Here is a 24,556-nt window from a genome sequence, read left to right on the forward strand (position 1 = left end):
GGGGGTGGCGCTCCCTGGTCTAGGTACAGGTCTGTGAGATCTGTGGCAGGGAGGGCTCGGGGAGGGGAGAGCCCACGGGGCGCAAAATGGTCTCATGGGATTAATGTATTTATTTGTAGCCCTTCTTCCCTAAAGAGGAGATATATTCATCTAATATGGGGGTGAATTTGAATAAGTGTTGAGGTAAGTGGGAGAAAGCAGCCACTTTGAGCTTTTCATCATTACTGTAGAACCCAGACCGCCTCCCTAACAACCGTTTATGTGTTAACTTCGAAACCAAGTGCCTGAAACAAGACAACAGCCCTGGCCCATTAGCTCCTGGGGTCCTGATCGTGGAGAAGTAAGCCAAGTTCGGAGGGAAAGCACCAGTGTAGTTTGGACTGTGCTAGTTATTTCAAAAACTATCAGGAAAAAATAATTTATATTTACTTTTTAAATTTATGAAATCTCATAAAGCTGAAAACACAGAAAGAAGAGCATATGTTTTTTAAATGGCTTGGTTCCTGCAAAACCACCGTTAGTATTTTGTATTCTGATTCTTCCTGGGCGCCTGTCCTGTGTGCAGCACCGACCTAACCCCCCCCCCCCGCACCCCCCGCCCTCCAGGAGCTGATGTCCAGGTCCTTTTCTCCTTCTGGGAAGTGGCTGTTCATAAGCCTGTGCTCACTGGGCCACATAATGGTTTGTGTATTGTTTGCTGGAAAGAGGGTTTTTTTTTTTGCCGTGGGCTTTGGTGTGCTTTTCTGAGCTGTGGTTCTGTGAGTTTGGGGTTTACATTTATCTGATTTGGGTGATGTTACAGGATGGGCCCAACCAAAGCTCTCCCCGACTATTGTTTGGTCCTGTTCTGTGTGCAGCTCTTTGGGGTCACGTTGCGCCCTTGAGCGTCGGCCCTGGGCTGAGGCGCTGGCCACCAGCTGCCCCCTCACCAGCGCGGACAGAGTGCCAGGCTCCCCAGGCTCCCTCCCCCATCCCCTCCATTCGATGTCTAGTGTCCTACAGGTGTCCACATGTGTGTGCGTTCCTGCTACTTCTGGAGACTGCATGCACACAGATCTCTCTGCCTTTTTATCTTATTTTATTCCATTTTGGGGAGGGGTTGCCTTCTGCCTGAGGGCTGAGAGAGACCACCACCCCCTGGCCTGACCACAGTTCCTCTGTGAACCTGGTTTTAAAAATCTTCTAGGGGTTGGGGCACCCTCAGATCAGGTTCTTCTGTTGTAATTAACGGCGTGTTTTCAGATCTGCCGATCTGGACCCCCCTGGCTTACAACGTGCCCTGCAGCGGGTGTCACCCTGGTCGGGGGCGCTGCAATGGTGAGGGCTGAGCTTCTGTCCCTGGCCCCCCCTGGGTCTTTGAGGTGACAGTGGGTGTGGGAGGGAAGGGAAGGAAGTCATATCCGGTATTTCATAGTGAAAGAAACTGATGCGTGTTTCTTTAAAAAAAGAAAGTTTTTTTTTTCCATGTCTTCTGTCACCGGCAGGGCTGGGGAGAAAGCTCCCATGCCCCATCAAACCAGTAACAGGGCTGGGATCTACCCCCCAGGGGCGTGGGTGTCTGGAGACATTTTTTGACTGTCCTGTTACCGGGTGGGAGTGGTGCTCCCGGCATCTCACGCACAGAGAGCAGGGATGCTGCTCAGCAGCCTGATGCTCAGAACAGCTCGCACAATAAGGAATTCGTGATCTGGCCCCCAGGGCCCACAGTGCCGAGGTCTGGAAGCCCCGCATTGAACCAAGGGCTGGATGTGTCCTTGCTGTGAGTGTCGTGGAGAGCAGGGTGGGCCTGTGCGCTTGCTGAATGTTTGGGTGTGGAAACTGACATAGGAAGTGTCGACGTTAATCCTTCAGACTTAAGTCTTGTGTTTCTGTTGGTTTTATTGGCTTTGTCTTCTGGCAGTTTTAGATAGGATATTTAGTGGGACCTCTGTTGCCAGACTGCACACATTTCCAGTTAAGGAATTGAGCAGGAACATAGCAGCTTTGCCCACACATAAGGACGTTGGGGCTTCCTTAGGAGAAGAGCATCTTGGATTTTCTTCAGAGGAATCCTGACCTAGGAAACCAGATGCCTCCATCCCATTGTCCGCTGGGAGAGGTGGCCTGCTCTCCGCGGCCTGCTTTCCTCCTGGCCACTTTTTTTTTTTTTAAAGATTTTATTTATTTATTTGACAGCGCTAGCGTACAAGCAGGGGGAGCGGCAGAGGGAGAGCGAGAAGCAGGCTTCCCGCTGAGCAGGGAGCCTGACGCGGGGCTCGATCCCAGGACCCTGAGATTATGACCCGAACCGACTGAGCCACCCAGGCGCCCCCTCCCGCCCACTTTAGGGGCCGTGTTCTGCCTACTTTAGGGGCCGTGTTCTTCATGCCCTCTCTGAAAGGTGGGGTGGGCTTGGCATCCTGCCCCTTCCCGCCCACAGGTGGGCAGCGAGGAGTCCTGACTCTGAATGGATCCCATGTCTTTCAGGGAAATGCAGGGGTTTGTGCAGTTTCTCCATCAGGAAGAGCCAGAGAGAATCCGGGCTTAGGGTAGTGAGTGTCAGGACGACTATTTTCGTAATAACTGGTTTACCGGTAATTGGGCCTTGGGTGGAGGATAGAGGGTGCGTGGGGAGAAGAGCAGAGGTTCCAGGAACCAGGAACAGTCCGCCCGTGAGCCCTGGAGATGGGAAGCAGACGGGAGCAGCCTGGAGCTGGACTCACGTGAACTGAAGTCATCGGTCTGGAGAGTGGACCGTGCTTCTCGCGACACCCCTCCCCCTCCCCCCAGAAAAGAGAAATTGTAGGGAACCAGGGCTGTTCTTTACAGCTGCATGGGAGGTGGTCTTGGACTCACTGGAGACCAAGCCCTCGGCCGGCCTCAGACCCTCGGGCTTTGCCCTGGGAGACAGTTTGGAGTGCACCAGTTTGGGGTAACATCAGCTCTTCGGGACAGATGTCGATGACCCTGTCTCTGAAATCCAAGCCTCTCTAAAATCTGCCAGTTTTACCTGACTCATCCGTACCCTCCTAGTGTGACTGCCCCTAAGACGGGGCCAGGGGGCACCGGCCAGGACCACCCCGTGCCCCACAGTCGTGCCAGGTTTGTCTTCAGACGTCGGCACTTGTCCTCCTGGGGGGCAAACTCACCCCTGTCGGGGACGCCCGTCCGACACCGATTTGGACTCAAATTGAGAAGATGTTTGGTTTTGTTTTTTAAAACCTCATTCAGCAACCTGTCCCACACGTGTGTTCATTTGTGGTCCAGTTTCTAAGCTTGCCTAGGGCTTTCAAGGTTGCCGGCACACCTAAACAGTTAAACAGGTTAGTGTTATGTAAACAAAGGGTTTTGGGTTTTTTCCTTAGCAGAAAGTTTGTGGGAAGCGGATTGATTGGAGAACACTGACGTTTCTGCCGAGGGCCTGGCACCGGCTTCGTGCTCTCTGGCTGGCAGCTGGGGAGGGCTATAAATCTGGGCCAGGTCTACGTGTGGTGCATGACGAGCCCAAGGGCGCCATCTGGGAAGGCTGCGGCGGGTGGTGGATTAACCCATTCTTTCCACCTATGGAGCCAGTTGATTTTTTTTTTTTTCCCCTTCTAGGCTAGGGTTTTTCCTTAGAGACCTACAGATGTCTTTAGCAACTTGGGGATGGTGATGGCAAGGACATCACGTGGTTTTTCAAGACCATGCTCAGTAGACCACCCTGGCTTCAGGTGGACCAGGGGGAGGAGATATGTTCTCTGTTCCTGTGATCTTGGTCGGAGAGACAGGCTAGTCCTATTTCATGCAATCTGTGGGCTCAAAATCCTATTAGCTGAAGGTTCTCCTGCAGATTGACAAAAATTACAGCTCTTTAAATAGGACTCACTTAAAAAGTGTTTCCTCTTTATAATAACACTTACCCATTGGGCATGCTCATGCCGACGTGTAAATCTCCACAGGGCCCATATCCCCGTTTTCTGAGGCTCAAAGAAAGGCTGGAGTGGTGCCCATCACATCCAGCAGCTGATTGGGTTAAAAACAAGCATCTCCACGTGTGCTGGTCAGGACTTCCTACTGAGAGGGCCTCAGAGCAGCTCAGAGTGCTGTTCTGGCCTCACCAGCTTCCGGCTGCAGGTGCAGGGTCTGGCCTTGCCCCAGAGGCCCGGGGAGGCTTTCTCTCTGGACCCCGGCCTCCCACAGAGCTCAGCGGGCTGGGGCCCTGGGCATCAGGGCTGACTTAATACTCGGATAAACAAGCTTTAATAATGTGTCTGCTAATAGGTTAATATCATTTTCCCCTTCTGAACAGAAACCCTCTGTTTGCCACAGGGCCTGTGACTTCTCGGATCTGATGAGCTGCCTGCTTTCACAATTTTGAAAGTCAGAAATGGCATGCTTGTGGCAGAAACACAGACAACCCAAACCCCACATTTCCCAACAGAGGCCGGGCAGGCCTTTTCAGACGCGGTGGTTCCCCGCCTGGCCTGACCTCCCGTCGGGGCCGGGCTCTGGGCTTCCCCGAGTGTCATGTGAGGCAGACACTGCCTGAGTGGCTGGACGCCACCCGACGGCAGGAGAGGGGGCCCGGATGCCGGGGTGACCTCTGGGGGGCGTGTCTGGTTTGTGATCCCTGTCCTGACCCATCCCGTCCCTGCCTCCCCCTGCCCCCAAGTGCCGGGAAGGCCGGGCACGGTGACCAGAACCACGCTGTTGCCTCTGCCGGAGGTTTTACACGTAACTCTGAACCTTCACTTCCTTAAAGTCAGAGCTGCTTCACCACAAAATGTCTGTCTGAAAATAGTACCAGGATGCCTGCACGTGCAGTGAAATTATCAGTCTGCAGGTCACCGGGAGGTGGAGACCGCCAAGCTGGGGCAGGTCCGGCCCTTTGGCTGGTGCACGGCTAGATAATGGAACCCAGCCGTGCTCGCCCTGAGCACCGGCTCTGACTGCCCACCTGCTCTGTGACCGGTCCTCCTGCCGCCCCCATGGTGCCCTGGGCTTTTCACAGGCTCGTGCTAGTTACCGTTTCCATGTTTTACTCACAAAAGGACGGTCTCCTTCACCGCCTGCGCCCCTCCTGTGTGTTACCACCGTGCGGCCGGGTGAGGGGCTGTCTGAGAGGTAGCAGGCTCTCTGACCTGGAGGAGGCGCACCTGCTGCGTCCTGCTTTGGGTTTTATAACTTACCCGGAACTGGGGATTAGCAGCTTTGGTGTCAAGAAATCTGATAATGCCAGACGGCTAAATCAATCCCACTGGTCTCTGTTGTCAGGTTTCCACAAGCACGAAGTGCTTGACCTTGCACATTCTGACCTATTTTAGAAGGTCAGAGTTTGACCACCTCTTGCCGGAGACACGTGCAAAGGTGACTCTGAAGTCATGGGCTCCTTGAGCAGGAGTGGCTGTCGGGCCCTCCAGGTCAGGGCATCTGCGCCCCAAAGGGTCCTGGTGGGGGCCGAGCGGGGGCTGGGTGTGGGGGCGGGAAGGACTGCGGTGAACTTCCTGTAGCAGAAGAGAGTCATAATTCCTGAACTTTGAAAACCGCTGCCCACCCAGAGGACCTCTGCCCACCTCTTTCATGCCCACCTAGTCTTGCACGATGGCATTTACCAACTCTAACACTTGAGCAGTTCAGAGCTGACCTGTCTATGTGCTTGCCCTCAAGTTCTGTAAGTGAAATGCTTTAACTTACTAAGAAATAAGCCAGGAAGACATAAATATGTATTTACTCAAGGCAGCAAAGCACGGGGAGAAGTCTCTGGTGTTGGTCACCGTGATATCTAGAAAATACTTTTGAAGGACGCTGTCTTTGGTAGATTGTTTCTGCTGGTAGTTGGGAGTGTTTGCCACTCAATGAGTTGTTGACTCAGTAATTCAGGAAATGAGATGCAGAAAAAACCATTATCAAGTTGAGAAGACAGGTGCACTCATCAAACATACGTGTTCAAGGGGAAAAGCCCACTTGGCCATATAGCGTGGGACTATGATTTCCCTCTGGGTCTTTAATTTAAAAACCATACGTAGTATGAGATCTCTTATAAGAGAAAGCCACCTGCAGTGGACTAGCTCTGACTCTTCCTCAGAACGGATTTAACAGGTGCCCAAAAACGCAGGTCACAGTGACCTCTGGATGCAGCAGTCTCTAGAGGAACAAACTGGGGACTACGCTGACTTTGCCTGTTGCTCAGAACCGTTTCAAACAAGAAGTCAAGCTGATTTCAGAGTCTGTGGCATGTTCCCAGATGTCACTGAACAGACGGCGCACTTGACGGTCTCCTGGGCTCATCGTGGGAATAAGGATCAACAAGGCGGGCAGTGTTACTCGGGGTTAAAAACTAAGTGTGGCTTTGAAGGGTTTTCTGTGGTTTTTATTCCCGTGCGAGTCATCGAACTGGCTCTGAAGGCAAATTCCAAGAAGTTCAGAAAATATTTTGGGCTCTGGCTGTATTGGGATAAAGTACTCAAGCCTCCAAAGAGACTTCCACAGAAAACAGCGCATCCGAATTTATAAATTACAGTACATTTTTGTAAAATCAGTCTTCTTAATTTAGTAACCACTTCCTTGTAAGCGACCGCTGAAAATTGCAGTGGGAGATCTTTTCGAGGGTTGCACGAGCTCCATGAGTCTGCAGATGGAGGGTGAGTCACTTCCTGCCGCGCCCAGGCGTGCGGTCAGGAGCGCACTGTGGATGCACTAATCACAAAAATCCCTTTATCGCTCGCTGTCCCAGGGTCTCTATGCCGCCCGACATAAAGGATCTTTGGAGAACGTTCTACGTTTCAAAATACGTGTTAGGATTTACAGAACAATTTTCCACGTTCCTGCTCCAGCAGTTTATCCATGTTTTTATTAAGTCACTGTTTAGATGCTGAGCAAGAACCCTGAAGGCGAAGAGGGTTTTTGTGTTCTCAGCACGGCCCCTGTGGAGCAGCAGAAGCTGGGCACAGTGCTTGTGCGGGGGGGCACGAGCTGCGGGAATCCTCCACGGGCCAGGGCTGACAGCCACACGCAGCAGAGACACCCCTGAGAAGCTGGGGATGCTCCCCGGCCTCTGTGTCCTCGTCAGCCCTGCAGCGTCTGGGGCGGCCCCATCCCCTGGGTCCCCGAGGTGGAGTGTGCAGAAATCACTCCCGTGGCTGTGGGCGTCGAGAGGGTGTTCATGTCCTATTTTTGCCAAAGCCTGTGGGTAGCGCACTTCTCCACCCTGCCCTGCCTGGGACAGCCTCGCATACACCTGTCCTCCTGGCCTCAGGAGTAATGGTTTCTCTCGTCCTCAGCGCCGTGTGCACAGGCTTGGGAGGTAAGACCTCATGCCTCCGCACAGGGGCCGTGTCCGTGTCTGCGAGGTGGCCGAGGCTCTGGAAGCTGGAGTCAGCCCGCAGGCCCGCTCCCGGGTGGTGTCCCCGCCCACCAGGCCTCTTGGAAGTGAGCTCAGTCTGCACCGCCATGGATGCGGACTTGTTGAGTCTGTATCTGCAGCAGGCCGTGCTGTGGCATGCATGCAGAGTGCTGGGGGCCGTTCTTTACAGGAGCCTGGGAGTTTGCCACACTTGGTGAACTGGATCCTCCGTCTGTCTGTCCTCTCTTTGTCTGCCTGCCATCTAGCTATCACCTGGCTCTCTACCTGTTTTTAATATTCTGCTGAAGATCCCTGGGACGCCCTTAGAAGCAAGGAGGGCTTGCTTTTGCAGCCTCTGTGCTTGGGGAGCGCACACACGGGGCCCCGTGTAGATACCGCCTCTCTTAAGAGCTCCCTTTCCAGGGACCGGGCCTGGATCAAATCACACTCCAGCTTATCACCCTCACCCTCCACAGTGACAAGCACAGCGGCTCAGTACTTTATATGGAATGGGCTAAAAATGCACAACGCGCACCCTTTAAGGTTCACGGAGGTGCATTTAGAAGGTGTGCGTCACTGCCCTGGGAAGACTGTGGGCCTGTGCTGGGGGCTGTGGAGTGCCAGAGCCCCAGAGTCACGTGCTCTGTGCAGGGGGCGCAGGGAGGCCGGCCAGCTCCAACCTGCACCTGCTCTCCGCTTCCCTGCTTCGTTCCAGGCCACCGGTCCCTTTGCTGGTTGTCACACGTAACACCTATGTGACTGTGACACGCACAGGTTTATGTGTATTTATGTATATGTAACTATGTAGTAGAAAATATTACGTAACTATAATGTATTAGATGTTATATACAATGTATACTCTGTATAATATATAAAATATATATTTGTTGTATTTGTAATAGTAATTATATCAATATATTAGAAATATGAACATATGATTATATATCATATATAATACATTACATGTCATATACAATGTGTAACTATATAACAAATATGTACAAATATAGACAGGGACACAGGTGTGTGTGTTGGTAGCCTAGTATTATGTGTGTGACAAATAGGAAAGAGGAGGGTGGCATGGAATGAAAGAGAACAAAGAGAAGTTGAAAGCAGGTTCACTCTGTAGAATTTATAAAAGTATATGTAGATGTATTCTCTCTATAAAATATAGAAATAATTCTATAATACCGTGTTTCTTGATATAAAGATAATGTAGTAATGCGTTCTATGTATTGTATACAATAGGGTAATATGTGTTACATATTATTAAGATGTAACGTATTGACCCAGTGAGTCACGTAACATAGTAGCGCATTTTTGGCGGGAAGGGCACACTTGTAAGCCCAGGTGCATGCATCGACGGCTGTAAAGACACCTGTGCTGTTGATTAACTTCCACACATGGGTCTCTACTCCGTGGGCCATTTCCTTTTGAACGATCTTATTTTTCCTTTCCTTTTGACCTTCACTAGATTAGGAGATCTGAATCCCCTGTAGTGATCTGTTAGGATAAACTTTCTAAATGGTTAGTGCCTATCCCCTTTGTAAGGTTAAATGTCCTGGAGAGAGTCACGCAGGTAGAGACGCACATGGATGTTTCCGGATTCCTTGGTCTTGTGTAGTCTGGGGGGGAAGCAAGATGTACCTGGAGTTGGAAGGTTGTGGTCCTTGGGCCTCCGGGCGAAAGTGCGTGCTCACATCCCGCACACTCACCGGCCCTTGGGATAGTCAGCTGCCGCTAACTGGAAGGTAGGGCCGACTGGATGGCTGTGGTTCTTTTCCAAAATCCGGTGTGTCTATCCAGAGCAGCATGGATCGCCCGGGTCAACTGAGGCCCCGACAGGAATGCCGTGTGATTGACACCACGGTTTGCATGCGAGTTTGGTAGATTACAAACCATTTTGGGGTAACTTTCTCCCCTTTCAGGCTCTCAGGCGCTGTTAGGTGATAAACTAGCTTACTCCCCATTGTACTGCGGACGGGTCTGGCAAGAAGTTCCCCTTCATTGGAGATTCCATCAAGAGGCTTTTCTGCACACTGAAGGCTTAGAACGAGCACTCGTCTTGCACTGCTCCTAACCACCGGGCTCTTCGGGGCTCAGGGTCCTCATCCTTTGCATTTTACAGAATTCACAGATCCATCTAATATCTAATGTCTCACTAGGGTTTAACCCTGTTTTACAAGGATTTCCGTCCTCTTCCCCCAGGGTTACCAAGGCATGGTCGATGGCGGCAGAAACATTGTTGAAGCCAGTTGGGAGAGCGTCTCGAGCATTCTCCAAGTGGTACGTGCTGACTTCTAATACTCTGTTTCTCTAAAGTAAGTCCCGCTTTTAAAACGTTGGAAACCTTTTATGCGTAGGCTCCGGTAATACTTAACACGGATTAATGTGCTGCCTGGCGTTATTCTCACCTACTTACACGGTAAAAAACCAAAAAAACCACCTTAATTTGTCATTTCATTAACATTTTTAAAAAGCTTTTACATCGTGGAAACAGAGGATTATTCTTGCAGTAAAAAGTTACATGTGACCTCTAGTGTTCCCTATGGTCCTTGTGGCGGATTTCGGGTTTGTTTTTGTTTTTTTAAGACCAGATTAACATTGAGGCCACCTCGGTTTGTTGGTGCTGTGTTCACGGCAAATACCCCCGCCTGTTGGATTTTTGAGAGTCACTTGGTGTCAGTGTAACAAAGCCTGGGAACGGTCCCTCCCAGGGCGGCAGGATTTAGTGGGAACCCAGCCTCCCGGTTCTGGCCTGAACCAGTTGGGGCTCATCGCTCTGGTGTGCACAGGAATGAGGCGAGTATGGCTTCAGGCGAAACAATGGCTTACTTTGAATTTAAAAGAAACCTGCCTGATTGTTTCACGCCTATAAATTCCCCAAACACAGTAGCCAAGGGAAGCCTCCAAATCCTTGGAGAGGCGGATTACATGGAAAGAATGGACTTGACGAAAAGCTCTTCACTCGTGGTTTGACCTGTTGAAACGCATGTATTAATCTGTAACTCATATTGAGTATTTTAAAAATAGAAACCAAATTGGTACCATCCCACCGAAGGTGCCTAGTGTGACGGAAGGATGAATCAAATAAACGTGGCGCGCAGATATAAGTGGACTGTATGCAGCCTGAAGAAAGGAAGGGAATCCTGCAGGCTGGGACTGCGTGGGCGGACCTCCAGGGCATTATGCTGAGTGAAATAAGTCAGACACAGAGAGACAAATACCTTGTGATCTCACTTACATGTGGGATCTAAAAAAGCTGAACTCCCGGAAACAGCAAAACAGTGGTTGCCAGGGGCTGGGGGAGGGGAAATGGGGACGCGCCGGTCACAGGGCACAAACTTCCAGGCTGAAGACCAGTGAGTTCCAGATCGAACCTACAAGCATGGCGACTGTGGTTAATAACACTGTATTGTACCTTTGAAAGTTGTTAAGAGAATAAGTCTTAGTTCTCAATACACATACACACACGTGCAGGTGACTGAGGTGATGGACGGGTTAGTGAACTTGAGTATGGTATCATTTCACATAAATCCTAGGTTTCATACCAGTGCTGCGTAATAATTACAGTTTTGAAACTTTCTTAAATAGTAGACCTGGAAAGTTCTTACGACAAAAAAAGCTAATGATGTGAACTGATAAGTAGATCTACGAGCCTTCTTGCAGTGATCACGTCACAGTGAGTGCATAGATCACACCAGCGCCTCACGCACCCACGCTCACGCGACATGCTAGGTCCATCAGCCCGGGGGGGAGACGGTAGTGGGTGTACATGTGATTGCCCAGGGAGACAGGACGTGCAGGCGCCCCTGAGTGTGTGGGGGCAGGGAGGGGTGCCTCCTTTGCATTCCTCAGCTGTAGCTTCGCTCCTGGGGCCCCAAGCATGTGATCCCCTCAGTGTGGATGGGCTGCTGACGCAGCTCCCAGTTGTTAGAAATCACATGATCCTCCGATCGCTCTTGGTCGAAGCAGAGAGCCAGCTTATCTTCGCTGTGTGCCCTGCACCTTCGGCCCCGGCCCCCCTCTGCTGCGCCCACAATGCAGACTCACCGCACTCGCTGTCATCAGCACAGGCTCCCTTTGCAGGGGGAGCGCCTCGCCTTACAAAGTGAGCGTGTACCTGAAGGATGGCCCACAAATGCAGGCTTGATAAGCGCATCCATGGTGTACGTGAAGGAACCCTGCTTTTTTCCAAGTGCAACTAGGAATCGTTCGTTTTTGAAAAACCAAATGTGAAAACTCACGACTTCTCACTCTCGGAAGTTTGGATGATCCAACTTGAGTTTTCTTAAGATTTAGCTTTCAAAAAGGGTGCAGCAGGGAGATGTGCAAAAAAGGAAAAAAATCCCTTTGGCTCACCGGTCTCTGTCTTGCCTGTACATACGGTGAGCTCTGATGGTACCAGGGGCTGCTGGACGTGCCGCTTCTCTGGCCAGCGCTGCATCCATCTGAGGCTCGGGGGTGTGGGGTCGGCCGCCCCACGCTCTACCACTGCACCACAGGCCTCCTGCATGGCTGGGTCATCCTGCAGACTCTTCTCCTCTGCGTGTTTACCTGACGGCTGTCCCGGTCTCCTGACCCTCGCTGGCTCCCCCTGGGCATGATGCCCGTGCCTTTGTCCATCGTACCCACACTTGAGCGACTTAAAAGATTAAATGAGGGGAACCTAGATTCTGCACGTCCTGCACGTATACAGTGGTATTCACATGCGCTGAGCTCCCCCACTTCCTCTCCTGCGGGAAGAAAATAAACACGCGTGGTTTTGTTTGTTTTCCAGGGAGGGACCATTATTGGCAGTGCTCGTTGCAAAGCCTTCCGCACTCGGGAAGGTCGCCTGAGAGCTGCTCATAACTTGGTTCAGCGGGGCATCACCAACCTGTGTGTGATCGGCGGGGACGGAAGTCTCACGGGGGCCAATATCTTCCGGAAAGAGTGGAGCGGGCTGTTGGAAGAGCTGGCCCAAAATGGTACATCCCTGCCTCTGTGTGCTGCTCGCGTGGGTTTTCTGTTCCCTCCGTTCGTTTTCCGTTCCCTTCAGAGAGCCCTAACCTCACACGTCCGCCCATCTGACTGTGGAGAGGCATGAGGGGGACGGTGCAGGTCTTCCGCTCCACCACCCGGACACTTGACCCTGTGCCTCTGAGAATGATGAGTTCTGTGTTCCTGGTCCTGCCCCATGCCAGGCACCGCCCACCCCCGGCACAGGTTCGGGGAGCGCTCCTGATGGCCATCTGAGCTAGTAGGTCTCCTGTGTGTCCCCACTCGGCAGAGGAGACCCGGGGGGCGGAGGAGAGGGCGCGCCGGGCTGCCCTTCACCACCCCTCCTCACTCCACCGGGGGCTCCTGAATGTCCGCTTGTTGCAAGACTTGAGCTGAGATGTAGCAAACGCTCTGCTGGCCGATCTGGTCGCGTCCCTTCTCAGACTGTGGGGGCAGGATTCTCGAGAACCCCCTGTGTTCCGTGACCTCTGTCTTGGAAGGGTGGTGATCCGTAATTTCGGTTCAGCAGAAAACATGACAGTGGGAGTGAACTGCCTGAAGGAACAGCACCTTCGTGAAGGGGGTGAGCCGGCCAGAAGCCGTCGCCCCAAGCCTCTGAGGTCCGTTCAGGGACTGGAGGTGGGCCGTCGGCCGCCCGTGGCGCGAGTCGAAGGGCACCTGCTGTACGCGGGCCTGCCGCAGGCTCCGCGGTGGCCCAGAGGGGTCGCTGCTGGGTCCCCACCTGTGCCCCGCTGACGAGCACATCTGCCGACCGCGCAGTGTTTGCTGAGAGCCGGGAGGTAGATCCCTGCCGACAGCCAGCCCCACGCGTGTGAGAAACCGGCGTCCCTAAGTACCGAATTCTGTGACGGGGCCGCGTCCTCACTCGGAGGCACGCGTGCCCGAGGCCGTGGCCGGAGAGAAGTCGGGTTCGACCCGCCGGACGCCGGGCACAGGTCCCACGCGCCCGTCTGCCCCTCACCGCCCCTCCCCCGTCTGGCCGTCATGCCCTACGTGTGCAGAATGAGGTGGTTCAGAAGCCAAAACCGCACATAGGAAGCCAGTGTAGAACCCCGGCTTTCTCGACCCGGACGCCCTGTTTCTCAGCAGCCTGGCGCCCGTGGCGTCGGCGCGGCTCCCGGTCACGGCCGGTGCTGGTTTCCCATGCAGGCGAGATCGACAAGGAGCAGGTGCAGAAGCACGCGTACCTCAACGTCGTGGGCATGGTGGGTTCCATCGACAACGACTTCTGTGGGACCGACATGACCATCGGCACCGACTCTGCCTTGCACAGGATAATCGAGGTTGTCGACGCCATCATGACCACCGCCCAGAGGTGACAGATGCGTGGGAGCCCGGGGAGGGCCGTTGGGTGAGATGTGCTGCAGTGCAGACGTCCGTGCCGGCCCCGCACGGCTCCCCAGACCGGTGTTTTGATATAGTCTTGTTACTGAATGTTAGAAACCAGAGCAAGAAAATGGTTTCCCATTGACTTTTTATTTTCAACTGTAAAAGGTTACTCCTATCCCTGATTTTAGAACAAAAAAGTGTTTGCTGGAGGGAAGACAAAATAATCCTAGTGGGAAGTCCCGTGCAAGGTCTGCGAGCACCAGGACTGGATGTGGCCCCTTGTCCTCTGGCTCAGTCGGCGTCTGAGGGCCCCAGGGTGTTGAGGGAGCCCAGCGGTCGTTCCTAGCACCTGGAGTGCTCCCCGCCCTGCAAGGGCATAGCCCGGGCCGGCTCCCTATCCGGCGTGAGCTGCGTGTGCTGAGCGACGCGGCCGGTCCTGCTCCTCGGGAGGAGCCTAGAGGTGTCCTGGGAGTGCGCGTGTGTGCGGGAGAGCGAGCGCTCGCTGTAAAGTGTGTAGCTCCAAAGCCCCTTTGCACGCAAGAGCTCGAAATGCTAGCACAGTGGCATCTGCTTTTGTAGAAAATGGGCCCTTTTTGGAAGCTCAGGTGCCGGCCATCACCATGAAGCAGGCTTTCCACCCTGCTTGTCAGTCAGAGTACTTACCTGTTTGCTTTTCATGCGGTTCCCAGTGGTGGTAAGTGGATGTTTCCTTTGTCTCTTTTCCAGCCACCAGAGGACCTTTGTTCTCGAGGTTATGGGGAGACACTGCGGGTACGTATGTGTAGATGCAATTTGGATGGTGAGCACCCTCAGCTTGGCCCCCTCGAGAGCCCTGCGCCCCACAGGACAGACGCCCCCAAGCAGGAGCCCGCTGTTGCCAATGCACACTCATGTCCCGACTGCCCGGGGCCACCTCCGAGCTGTGGCTGCCCGGCAGCAGCCTTCCAAAATCGGTGCCGTTTCCGAATAGGTACCTCGCCCTGGTGAGCGCCCTGGCCTGTGGAGCGGACTGGGTGTTCCTTCCAGAATCCCCACCAGAAGAAGGCTGGCAGGAGAATATGTGCATCAAGCTGTCCGAGGTAACGTGCGTTCTGTGTCCCTCGACCGCCGGTGCCTCTGACCGCCGTGTGCGGCAGCCTGTGGGGGTCCCAGTCTGGACGGAAACTCTGTGGTTCTCAAGTGAGTCCAGGCTTGTCACGTAGGGTCTGCATTCACTGGCTCTTCACGTGCCCGGCTGCCCCCAGTGTCACAAAGGGGTGCCGTAGAGAAACCCCAAGAGCTTTGTATTTCATGCAAAGCAGCAGCTGAAGGTTGAAGTAGTCTTAAGTAGAGATGATGGCTGTTAAGAGAAATCGGAGTCGGGGAGGAAATCCTGTTCCGTCTCCACTCACCAGTGTGAGCAGACCCATGTTTTGACCGCAAGCCCCTCTTGGGCTGAGCTGTCCCTGCCTCGCTGGGCGTGCGTCAGGTATGATGGTGGACGGGGTACTCTGGACCAGGCCTTTCCTTCTGTTTGTAGTCTGGGGCTGCCTGTGTTCCCCACTCAGCATTATTAGTGGAGGACGCGTTGCCCTCTGGGAAGGCTTCTCAGGAGGGCATACGAGCTTAGCTCCCGGGACAGAAATCCCAGCGTGGGGTGCATTTCCCAGCCACGTCATCACCGTCCTGCAGGTGCGTAATGTAAGCATGTGGCACGGGCTAGTTATGGCTGCATTCAGCAAGCACACACACTCTGCAGGTAGCCAGGTCACGTGTGCATTGCCACCACCTTCAGGTGACAGGTTCCAAGAAGGGAACTTGAGCAACGTACCCAACAAGCTTTGCTGACCCAAACACGATGTAAGGAACTGCTGATGAACGCCATAGCTTTGCTGGGAAGAATCGTGCCCATGGGAAGGTGGGGCTCAGCTGCGGGAGACCGGTGAACGCAGGAATGCCCCAAGTCCCAGTATTAACCGTGGACGTAATAAATCCACTCATTGTTTCTCGGTTCTGACCTGGGGACGTGGGCCAGCTGGTGTGGGGTGATTCGTGGCTGGCTGCGTGACATTAGGGGTGGCACTGGCCTTAGACGGGGCGTGTGTGGCTCTGAGAACATGCATTTAATCACCAATCCTGCGGGGGCCGTGCCTGTCCCCGCTGGCCATCCTTCCTCCCCGCTGACAGCCCCAGGCCTGGTCCAGGGCAATGCGGTCACAGGCCAAGTTCTGGCGGCAGCCCTTGGGGACGGGGAAACACGCCCTTGATCCGAGGCCGTGCACAGCGGTCGCAAGGTCAGGGTAAGGTGGTAGGGCTGAGGCCCTATTTGGTTTTTAGGTGCTGAGTTTTGGATTTTGCCATTGTTTCCGTATCTGTGTGGTCTTGTCTGCAAACCTCCTTGGGTTTCAGACTTCATGAACAAGCTAGGACAAGAACAAGAAAGAGTTGGGGTCCCCGCATTAAGTGCTGGCGGATGTAAGGCTGATGGCTTGGACTCCCTTGTGCAGAAACACTTGATCTCGTCGTATCTGTAATTAATTTTTATTGGTTGTGGATGTAGCGCTCTAAGAATTTTTCCAAATATCTTGTCAGGTAAGTTGGCCTAGGAAGCAAGCCTCAGAGCATGCCCCAAATCCCAGGCATTTCGGTCTAAAACAGGAAAGGCCTCTCCGAGGCATCACAGGTCCTAGGGTTGGGCCTCGGCTCTGCCACCCACAGGGTGACCTTGGGCAGATGACCCCGCATTCCCAGGTCCTGAGTTCCTCAGGCCCCTGGTGCTGTCGTGAGGACTCAGGGAAGGAATGCGTGCAGGTGTGGACGTGGGAGGCGTCCGCACACCTGTCCAGGCATGGCGGCTTATCTTCCCATGGGCATGTGTAGACGACTCTTGTTCTGTAACCCTCTGGAATATTATGTTTTACGGATGGCGTGTGGCTCCGCGGCCAGTCCCGTATTCATGGACATGTCACATTCACTTTTTTTTTTTTTTTCACATTCACTCTTGTAGCCGCATCTTTACATCTCTTAGGAAGTATTTCTGACTAGTAAGCTCTTCGAAGTGGAGCACATTTATATCAACGTAAAAGCCAGCACCACACAGCAGATGTGCTTGAGGCGCCCCGTGGGGACTGGGTGAGCCTGGCCAGAACCAGCCAGCAGGGCGGCACGGGCCTGGCGGCCTCAGGCACTGCCTGTGCTGGGGCTCACAGCCCCCATGGGAGGAGGGTCTTGGGACGGGATAGAGAACAGACTTGCTGAGAGTGATTTCCGGGCGTCGCGGGATGACGGCCGCCGTGAGCCTGTGGGGACGACAGGTGTGGGCGCCGTGCCAGTCCGGCCGGGCCCGCGCAGGTGCGCCTCCACCTCTGCGCTCTCCTCTGCACCCCTCCTGCCTCCGGTGCAGGCCTGGGGCTCCGTGCTCTGACAGCAGTGGCCGGCCTTTGTGGCCGGGCTCACGGTGGGGTGGCGGGAAGCTCTGGCTTCCGAGGAGGTTGGAAGCCTGGTTTGCAGTATAGACGCGCCGCAGAGCCCATGGCTGAGCTCATTGCCTTCTGGGGCCAAATGGCAAAGGAGCATGGCCCCCAGCCCGGGGCTGCCTGGCTGCTGGCCTGCGTCTGGGGCGATCTGACGGGCCCCTCCCGCCCCTGCTGCCTCCAGCTTCGCGCCCACAGTGCCTTGACCTGCCCCGACGGTCGGAAACCCTGCTTGCGAAGTTAGGTGACGATTTCTACCTGGCAAGAGGCCAGTTCACCTGGGGCAAGGGGCCCTGGATTTGTTTGTCGTTAAAATGGTTTAGGTGTTTGAGGGTGTTCATTTTCTGTTTCCTCCAGAACCGTGCCCGGAAAAAAAGACTGAATATCATAATTGTGGCTGAGGGAGCCATAGATACCCAAAATAAACCTATTACCTCTGAGCAAATCAAGGAGGTGAGTGTGTCCGATTTTGCAGTTCTCCTCGGGCGCCAGCCTGGAAACGGGAGAGGGTAATGCGGCTGGCAGGGTTCGAGTTTGGAACATTGTATTATTATCATGAAAACACTTTCTGTTCTTTCTGATATTTAAAGATGTTTTCGTAATGACTCACGACTTTAACGGCATGGGTCTCCTGAAGTTGCCGCCTTATTGTCGGGAATATTCCCCGAGGCCCCGGAGCTGCCCGTCAGTCGGGGAGACGCAGCGGGATGGGGGGCGGGGGTCCCAGTGCTGGGCATCAGCTGCCCCCGCCAGGGATAAGGCTCAGGAGCTGGGGGGGTGCAGCCTCTGGGCTCTTGCAGACGAGAGCGCCTGTTAGGTGTGCGCCCATGCTGCACCCGGCCCCGCGGAGGGGCCACCCCGGAGGCCCCGTTGCTGCGCGGCTCGCTCGAAGGTGCTGGCTCGTCGCACCAGCCCCGGGGTGGGTGGGACGGGCCAGGCTGTCCAGTTAGGCCGGTGGCTGCGCACGCTCCAGACGGGACACCGGGGAGACAGACCGCCAGACGGGCAGGCAGGCTCTGGTTGAAGCCGCCCATCACAGCGAAGGACGTTATCCGCTTGGCTTTGCAAAGTGGTTTCTCTCCTTTCCCTGACCAGCCGAGTGCCTGAGCCCCAAAACGTGGGGAGCTGTGTGAAGGTGCTCGGCCAGTACCAAAAGAAGCAGTAAGGGCCAAGGTTTTCTTTCCCACTCCAGCGAAGCTGAGCGTGAATCCTGGACTTGGGGGGCCGCAGGCTTCATGGAACCCCCACCCCGTTGTTTTTATAGAGGAGGAGGTGAGGTCCGGGGAGGACGGGGCCTGGCCCAGCTCTCGTGGGGCCCAGCCCGAGGGGGCGCCGTGGTTGACCACGGCGTGCTTTTCAGATTCAGCTGTACCAGCTTAAGGGGCTGCCGGGAAACGTCTGCATTTCCGTAAAATATCACGGATGTCGTGTCCTTTTTTAAAAAATCATGTTACTTATGTTCATTTGCAAGGTAGGAGAGACAAAGATTTTATTTGATAATAAAAGCATTCTTTTTAAGAAAAACAAACTTCAGCTCACCATTAAGCTGAACATCCTTTTAGGAAGTGAAATTTAGAAACTAGAATTTTTTCCCACGTCGGTGTGAAGCGAAGAATAGAGAGACCTCTGGGGCGCCAGCACCCTGCACGAGGTGACCCCCTGCATTACGTGCTGTGTTTCCTGCAGCTCGTGGTCAAGCAGCTGGGATACGACACGCGGGTGACCATCCTTGGACACGTGCAGAGAGGTGGGACTCCTTCGGCCTTTGACAGGATTTTGGTGAGTGAAGATGGAAATGGTCAGGTGCCTTCCCCTGGGAGTGAGGAGGAATGGTTTGTCACAAAGACCGTCGGGCTCAGAGCGTCTCTGCCTGCAGTGTAGGTGGCCCGTCCTGGACATGCTAACCGTGCTCGGCCCCCAGTCACACAGATGCTGGGAGACTCCCAAACCTGGGGGGTGAGGGTGGCAGGGACTCTATAGAGAACATAGCCCGCGTGCAGGTGTCTAGACCCAGGCCCCGGGTCAGCAGAGGCCAAGTCCAGTTTCGTGGGTGTTGGTGTTGGGTGCCCTCTGTGCCTCTGACCTTCCCCTTCACTGCCCTGCGCCGGCCACTTCCTAGTGGGGCCGAAATGTCCTTGTTGGAGGCGGGTTAAAAGTAAGCGGGTGGACTGTCAGTAGCTCTTCGGGACGCAGTCCAGGAGGATGGGAGGCAGGTTGGGTCCCTCTGAACACCGTGGGACAGGCTCTGCTCACGGATGCGTCTGCTGGGGCCACCGAGGTCGTGCCTCTGAGGATCCGGCGGCGGGAGGGCATGCTGCCTTGGCCTTTGACCTTGTCTTTGACCTTCGCGATTGTCCTTTCCAGGCTAGTCGCATGGGGGTGGAGGCCGTGGTCGCCCTTCTCCAGGCCACCCCGGAGACCCCGGCCTGTGTGGTGTCGCTGAGCGGGAACCAGGCTGTGCGCCTGCCGCTGGTGGAGTGCGTGCAGATGGTGAGTTCCGGGCATCCCCGCGCTCACTGAGGAGTCCGGCGTGGCTTCACTGAGCTCCCCCAGGGCACAATGTCGTGGGTCTGGGGCACATGGACTAACCTCCGCGAAGGTGAGGTCAGTGTGTCGGGAGGGAGCGTGTGCAGACGAAGAAGACACGGAGGAACACGGGTCTGTGGGGACTCTCGGGAGGGCGTCCCGGGGGCGAGGTGAACGGGGCTGGAGCTCTGCGATTTCAGCCGCTCCTGCCCTCCTGTCCCTGAGGACCTTCCAACCAGAGATGAGGCCGTGGGGCGGCTAATGCAGGTGACATCCTGATGTGCCCCAGCCTCCTTCAGGCCCGGGAGGGGGTGCCCCTGGACGTAGGGAAACGGGCTGTGGTTTTCCAGGTCACTGGCCACCTGAGGAGGTGGCAGCGAGCCGCATTAGATGCCGTCCCTGTCTTTATTCTCCAAAGCCTATCCGTGACCGCCCTTTTCTTGGCCTTTCCGGCAGCTCTGAGTGAACGTACTGTGTAACCTAGACAGAGAGGTGATTATGTAATCACGTCCGGGGACTTGTTGAAAGTAGCCATAGAAACGCGCTTTCCAGAAACCTTTGGGGGTGAATAAATGTGTGTGTGTGCACGAGCGTGCACGGCTGCAGGTGCGTGTGCATCTGCTATCTGTCAAGGGCCTGGCACGTTCCTCTCCCCAGCGACGACAGGGGGTCGGGGGTATTTTTCTTAGTGCACAGATGAGGGAACTGACGTTCAGAGGGGAATAACTTGCCCAAGATCCTCATGTCAAGAGGGGCGGAGGTGGGCGTGAGCACTTCCCCAGGGCCGCCGGCCCCCCGCACCGCCATCCTCCCCGCAGCGGCCCCCCCGCTCCCTGAGAGGCCGGTTCTGTCGTGCTTCTTCCTCGCCAGAATCCAGTGAGGAGTTGCTCAGAAGGCTGCCTGTCTGAGAGCCTGGTTTCGCTCTGGCTTTGCTCTCGGGGATTTCAGGATCTCCCTCCCCGGCTGGCTGTGCCCACCCCCATCCTTGTTCCCAAGCTGCCCAAGCCGCGCAGGCCCAGGCGTGTTCCTCGCAGCCGGCACTGGCCGTGACTTGCTGACCCTGGGCTGCCAGGCTGGAAGGTTCGGCGTGAAGGGGGCGGGCGGGCAGGAGCCGCGGGGTGCGGCAGCTCTGCTCATCCACAGACGTGGGAGTCTTGACACGTTCTCTCTTCCTTATTTGTTTGAAGACCCAGGACGTGCAGAGGGCCATGGACGAGAGGAGGTTTAAGGACGCCGTGCGGCTCCGCGGGAGGTGACTATCCGGAGGGCTCTGCGTTCTCGGGCTGGCACTCTCTTGTGCTCCTTCGGTCCGAGCACACAAAGTTGAAGGTTGAGACAGGCCGCGGGGCACTGCTCTGTGGCCCAAGGGCCCTGATGGGTAGCTGGTCTGCTTTCTGGCCAGTGGGGCTGTTGAGAGCTTAGCGAGGTGCAGATAGAAAGGGGTTCGTGGCTGGCGTTTTGAGAAAGATGCTGGAGTGCACGGAAGACCAGGTCTCTCAGCCACGCGCACAAGCACGCACCATCGTAACTGGAAATACCCGGGGCCTTGGGGACGTGGGGTGGCACCCCGGCCGCCTGCTTGCCTCGAGCGCCCCGAGCAGGCGCGTGCCGACTGTGTGCATCTGGCACAAGCTGCTCTCCCAGGGGAGCCCCTCACGCTCTGCCCGCCCTGTAACCTCAGGCCCAATGGCGCCCTTTCCTTCCAGGAGCTTTGAGAGCAATCTGAACACCTACAAGCGGCTCGCCATCAAGTTGCCGGATGATCAGATCGTGAAGGTAGGGGACGCTGCGCTGCCCCGAGAGCCACCCCCATGTTCCCCGCGGACCCGCGCCTCCGGGCTCCCGGGCTGCGCACCCACCATGCGCTTGCGGCATGTGTGGCGCGGACACAGCCTGCCCTCCCTTGTCTCGCAGAGCAACTGTACCGTGGCCATCATCAACGTGGGGGCACCCGCCGCCGGGATGAACGCCGCCGTGCGCTCGGCCGTGCGCGTGGGCATCGCAGACGGGCACAAGATGCTCGCCATCTACGACGGCTTTGAGGGCTTCGCCAAAGGCCAGGTGAGTCCCTGGGGGGCGTCGTGGGGAACGGAGGACTGCCCTTCCTCGGCCGCAAACCTACGGCTCCGTGAAGAGGTGGACACGGATGCTGCTCTTTGGGACGCCTTCTGCTCTGGATCCATCCTGGGGTTCGCGCTCTGGGCCCTGCAGGGACGCTCTGCGTGGAACGCACCACCGGTTTTGTCCGGGGGCCACAGGCAGTGGGGCCGTGGGGGCCGTGGGGGCCGGCCTTCGGGGGGAGGGGCCCACAGAGGCTGTTGTGCTGTTGGAGGGGGCGCGGCCAGCAGGCACTCAGATGAAAGCTGGTGGAAAGAGCGAGCACACACTTCTTGCGTGCTTACTGTGTACACTCAGTACTCCTACGAGATCTGCAAACCCGAGATATCAGCCCCATTTTTCTTACGCAGAAACGGAGGGGCACAGAGACACTAATTATGTGTCACATGCTGCAGGAGCTTAGATGTGGTTGAGGCTGCAAGTGTCTCCTGCCGGACAGTATTTACTCACCCCATCACCCAGCAATGCCCTGAGTTCTTACCCTGGGGAAGCCAGCTGGTGCAGAAAGCAAAGCCCCTCTGCCAGGTTGTAGCTTGGGGAGGGAGAGGATGGTGAGCGAGCAGGGGGAGCACGGCCTGGCACCGCAGGCAGGGACCCCACTGCACAGACGCCCAGAGGAGGGGTCTGCCCTGGGACCCTACAGATACACGCCCCTGGGAAGGGATCTCAGACTGGAGACGGAGGTGCTGCGGCGTGTCCATGAGGATGTGCAGGCCGGGCCAGGACAGCACCAAGGCCCAGAGGGGTTCGGGACGGCGGGCTCACGCAGCCGTTGCAGCAGCAGAGCGGGGGAGTGGACGGGGATGGGGCCAGAAGGCTTGTAGGTGATTGGAAGGAGTTTGGCTCTTGCTCGGAGAAGACAGGAGGGTTTTGAGCAGGACGGGACCCGTGGAGGGGGGACTAGACGCCCAGGGGGAGGCGTCCGGGGAGTAAGCAGGGTTGGGCTCGGGGTCTTTAAGAAGTGTAGGCAGAAGACCGGAGTTTGGGAGGAATTGGTGCACAGAGCGGACCCCCAGGTTGGTGCCTGTGTTGGCGGACGCGACCTTTGCTCCTAGGAGTGGGGAGGGGGGCCGGCACAGGAGACAGCGTGTGTGCGCGCCTAGCTGGCCTCAGCTGCGCTCTTTAGATTTCTTCTAATTTTTAAAGAAGTTTCCTTTTACGTCAATAAAGAAAAACAGTCTCTGTTTTTCTTGCATTCCCATGGGTAGAGCTTGGCCAGCCGAGGTCTGGATCTGATCTGCGTGGCGGGGGGTATGCGGCAGGAGAGCTGGGCCCCGGGCGTCCTGGGTTCTGACCCGCTCAGTGTCAGGACGGGGGAGGGGTGGGCTCCCGAGCGCCTCGCAGGCCCCTGGGGCGGCGCCCCTGCTGAGGGTGCAGACCCGGGAGCCGTCTGCACAGCTGACCCCCCATTTGTTTGTCGCTCCCCAGATAAAGGAGATCGGCTGGGGGGACGTCGGAGGTTGGACTGGCCAAGGAGGCTCCATTCTCGGGACCAAACGGTAATTCCCCCGTCTCGATTCTGACCCGCTCTTAGGAAGGAGAAGGACCCCCCCTCCTAGAGGAGTAGCTGGTGCAGAAAGTGCGGCTGGCTCACCTGGCAGCCCCCCGCCCCGTGAGCGGCCCGGCTCGTGCCCTGGAACAGAGACGAGGCACATGGCTTACAAATACTCACAAGCTTTTATAGTGCATTTTTTTTTCTGATGAGGCATTAGGGTTCTTTTAAGGTCCAGCGACTGTACAGCTGAACGTTTGTTCCAGTTTGTGTTGTTTTGTTTTAAACAGACTCTGCAGACTTGCTTTCCCAGCTCCGCTCTCCGGCCCGGGCGCCGCTCGTGGGGGCTGCAGGGCTCGGCCCGGGGCTGGGGGCCGGGCGAGTGGGGTTGGGGAGGCACAGCGGGTGCTGGTGAGGTGTCACCCGCTGTGCGGGGTCTGTCCGGCCTCACGCCTTCACTGAACTGTTCCTAGCACGCTGCCTGGGAAGTCTTTGGAGGACATTGCCATACAGATGCGAAAGCACAGCATCAACGCGCTGTTGATCATCGGTGGATTTGAGGTACGTCCCTGTCTCTGGGCACCTGCTGGTTCGTCCGTGCTGTAGGTTTGGGGGGTGAGCGTGGGCAGGCTTCCGGCAAGCACAGTGCGGTGGGTGGGGGGCGGTAGCCCCTGGGCCCTGGAGGCCACTGCAGGAGCCGAGTTGGGGCACAAGCATGGGACTCCCTACCTGGGATGCATCTGTCCACTGAGTTCTCATGCGTTTCAAGTCTGCAGAAATGATCGTCTCTCTCAAATTCAAGGCCCAATGGCCATCAGAGAGCAGGGCAGTTGCGTGGCCCTATCGCTTCCGATTGCATGTTGGACCGCAGACCTTAATTTTTTTTATTCACCCAAGATCGGTCCCCTAATAACCTTCCCACTTGCTTTAAAGAAAACATGAGGACCTCAAATAATGAGACCCTTGCCCACAGGAGATGTGGTGTCGCCTCTGTGTGACGCGGTCTGGTGACCCTAACGCCTTCCCATGGTTTTAACGGCCCCTCCGCTCCCCTCCCCCCCACACCTGCACGCCGCTGACAGGCTTACCTGGGACTGCTCGAGCTGTCAGCTGCCCGGGACAAGTACGAGGAGCTCTGTGTCCCTATGGTTATGGTCCCCGCCACGGTCTCCAACAATGTGCCGGGCTCCGATTTCAGCATCGGCGCAGACACCGCTCTGAACACCATCACCGACGTAAGTCTGTGCGGTCAGCAAAGCAGGTGCTGCAGACGCTAACGCGGAGGGCGCCTGGCCCGCTTTTATCTGCCGTGCACTAGAGACTGTGAGACCT

At 55.9% G+C, this 24,556-nt stretch overlaps 1 protein-coding gene across 1 annotated transcript in view; it reads left to right on the forward strand.

Annotated features, from left to right (window-relative positions):
• PFKP (phosphofructokinase, platelet) overlaps positions 1-24,556 on the forward strand; it is a 49,149-nt gene that overhangs the window by 11,869 nt on the left and 12,724 nt on the right. Inside the window, exons 3-16 of the mRNA XM_032425557.1 lie at positions 9,512-9,589; positions 12,084-12,273; positions 13,457-13,622; positions 14,363-14,407; positions 14,607-14,715; positions 17,446-17,541; positions 18,775-18,867; positions 19,453-19,578; positions 20,802-20,866; positions 21,321-21,390; positions 21,529-21,675; positions 23,161-23,231; positions 23,698-23,785; positions 24,307-24,459. Coding sequence (XP_032281448.1) covers positions 9,512-9,589; positions 12,084-12,273; positions 13,457-13,622; positions 14,363-14,407; positions 14,607-14,715; positions 17,446-17,541; positions 18,775-18,867; positions 19,453-19,578; positions 20,802-20,866; positions 21,321-21,390; positions 21,529-21,675; positions 23,161-23,231; positions 23,698-23,785; positions 24,307-24,459 — 1,497 coding nt within the window. The remainder of the gene's footprint in view (positions 1-9,511; positions 9,590-12,083; positions 12,274-13,456; positions 13,623-14,362; positions 14,408-14,606; positions 14,716-17,445; positions 17,542-18,774; positions 18,868-19,452; positions 19,579-20,801; positions 20,867-21,320; positions 21,391-21,528; positions 21,676-23,160; positions 23,232-23,697; positions 23,786-24,306; positions 24,460-24,556) is intronic.

Source organism: Phoca vitulina, unplaced genomic scaffold (assembly GCF_004348235.1).
Source record: "Phoca vitulina isolate PV1807 unplaced genomic scaffold, GSC_HSeal_1.0 scaffold33, whole genome shotgun sequence".
Lineage (NCBI taxonomy): Eukaryota > Metazoa > Chordata > Mammalia > Carnivora > Phocidae > Phoca > Phoca vitulina.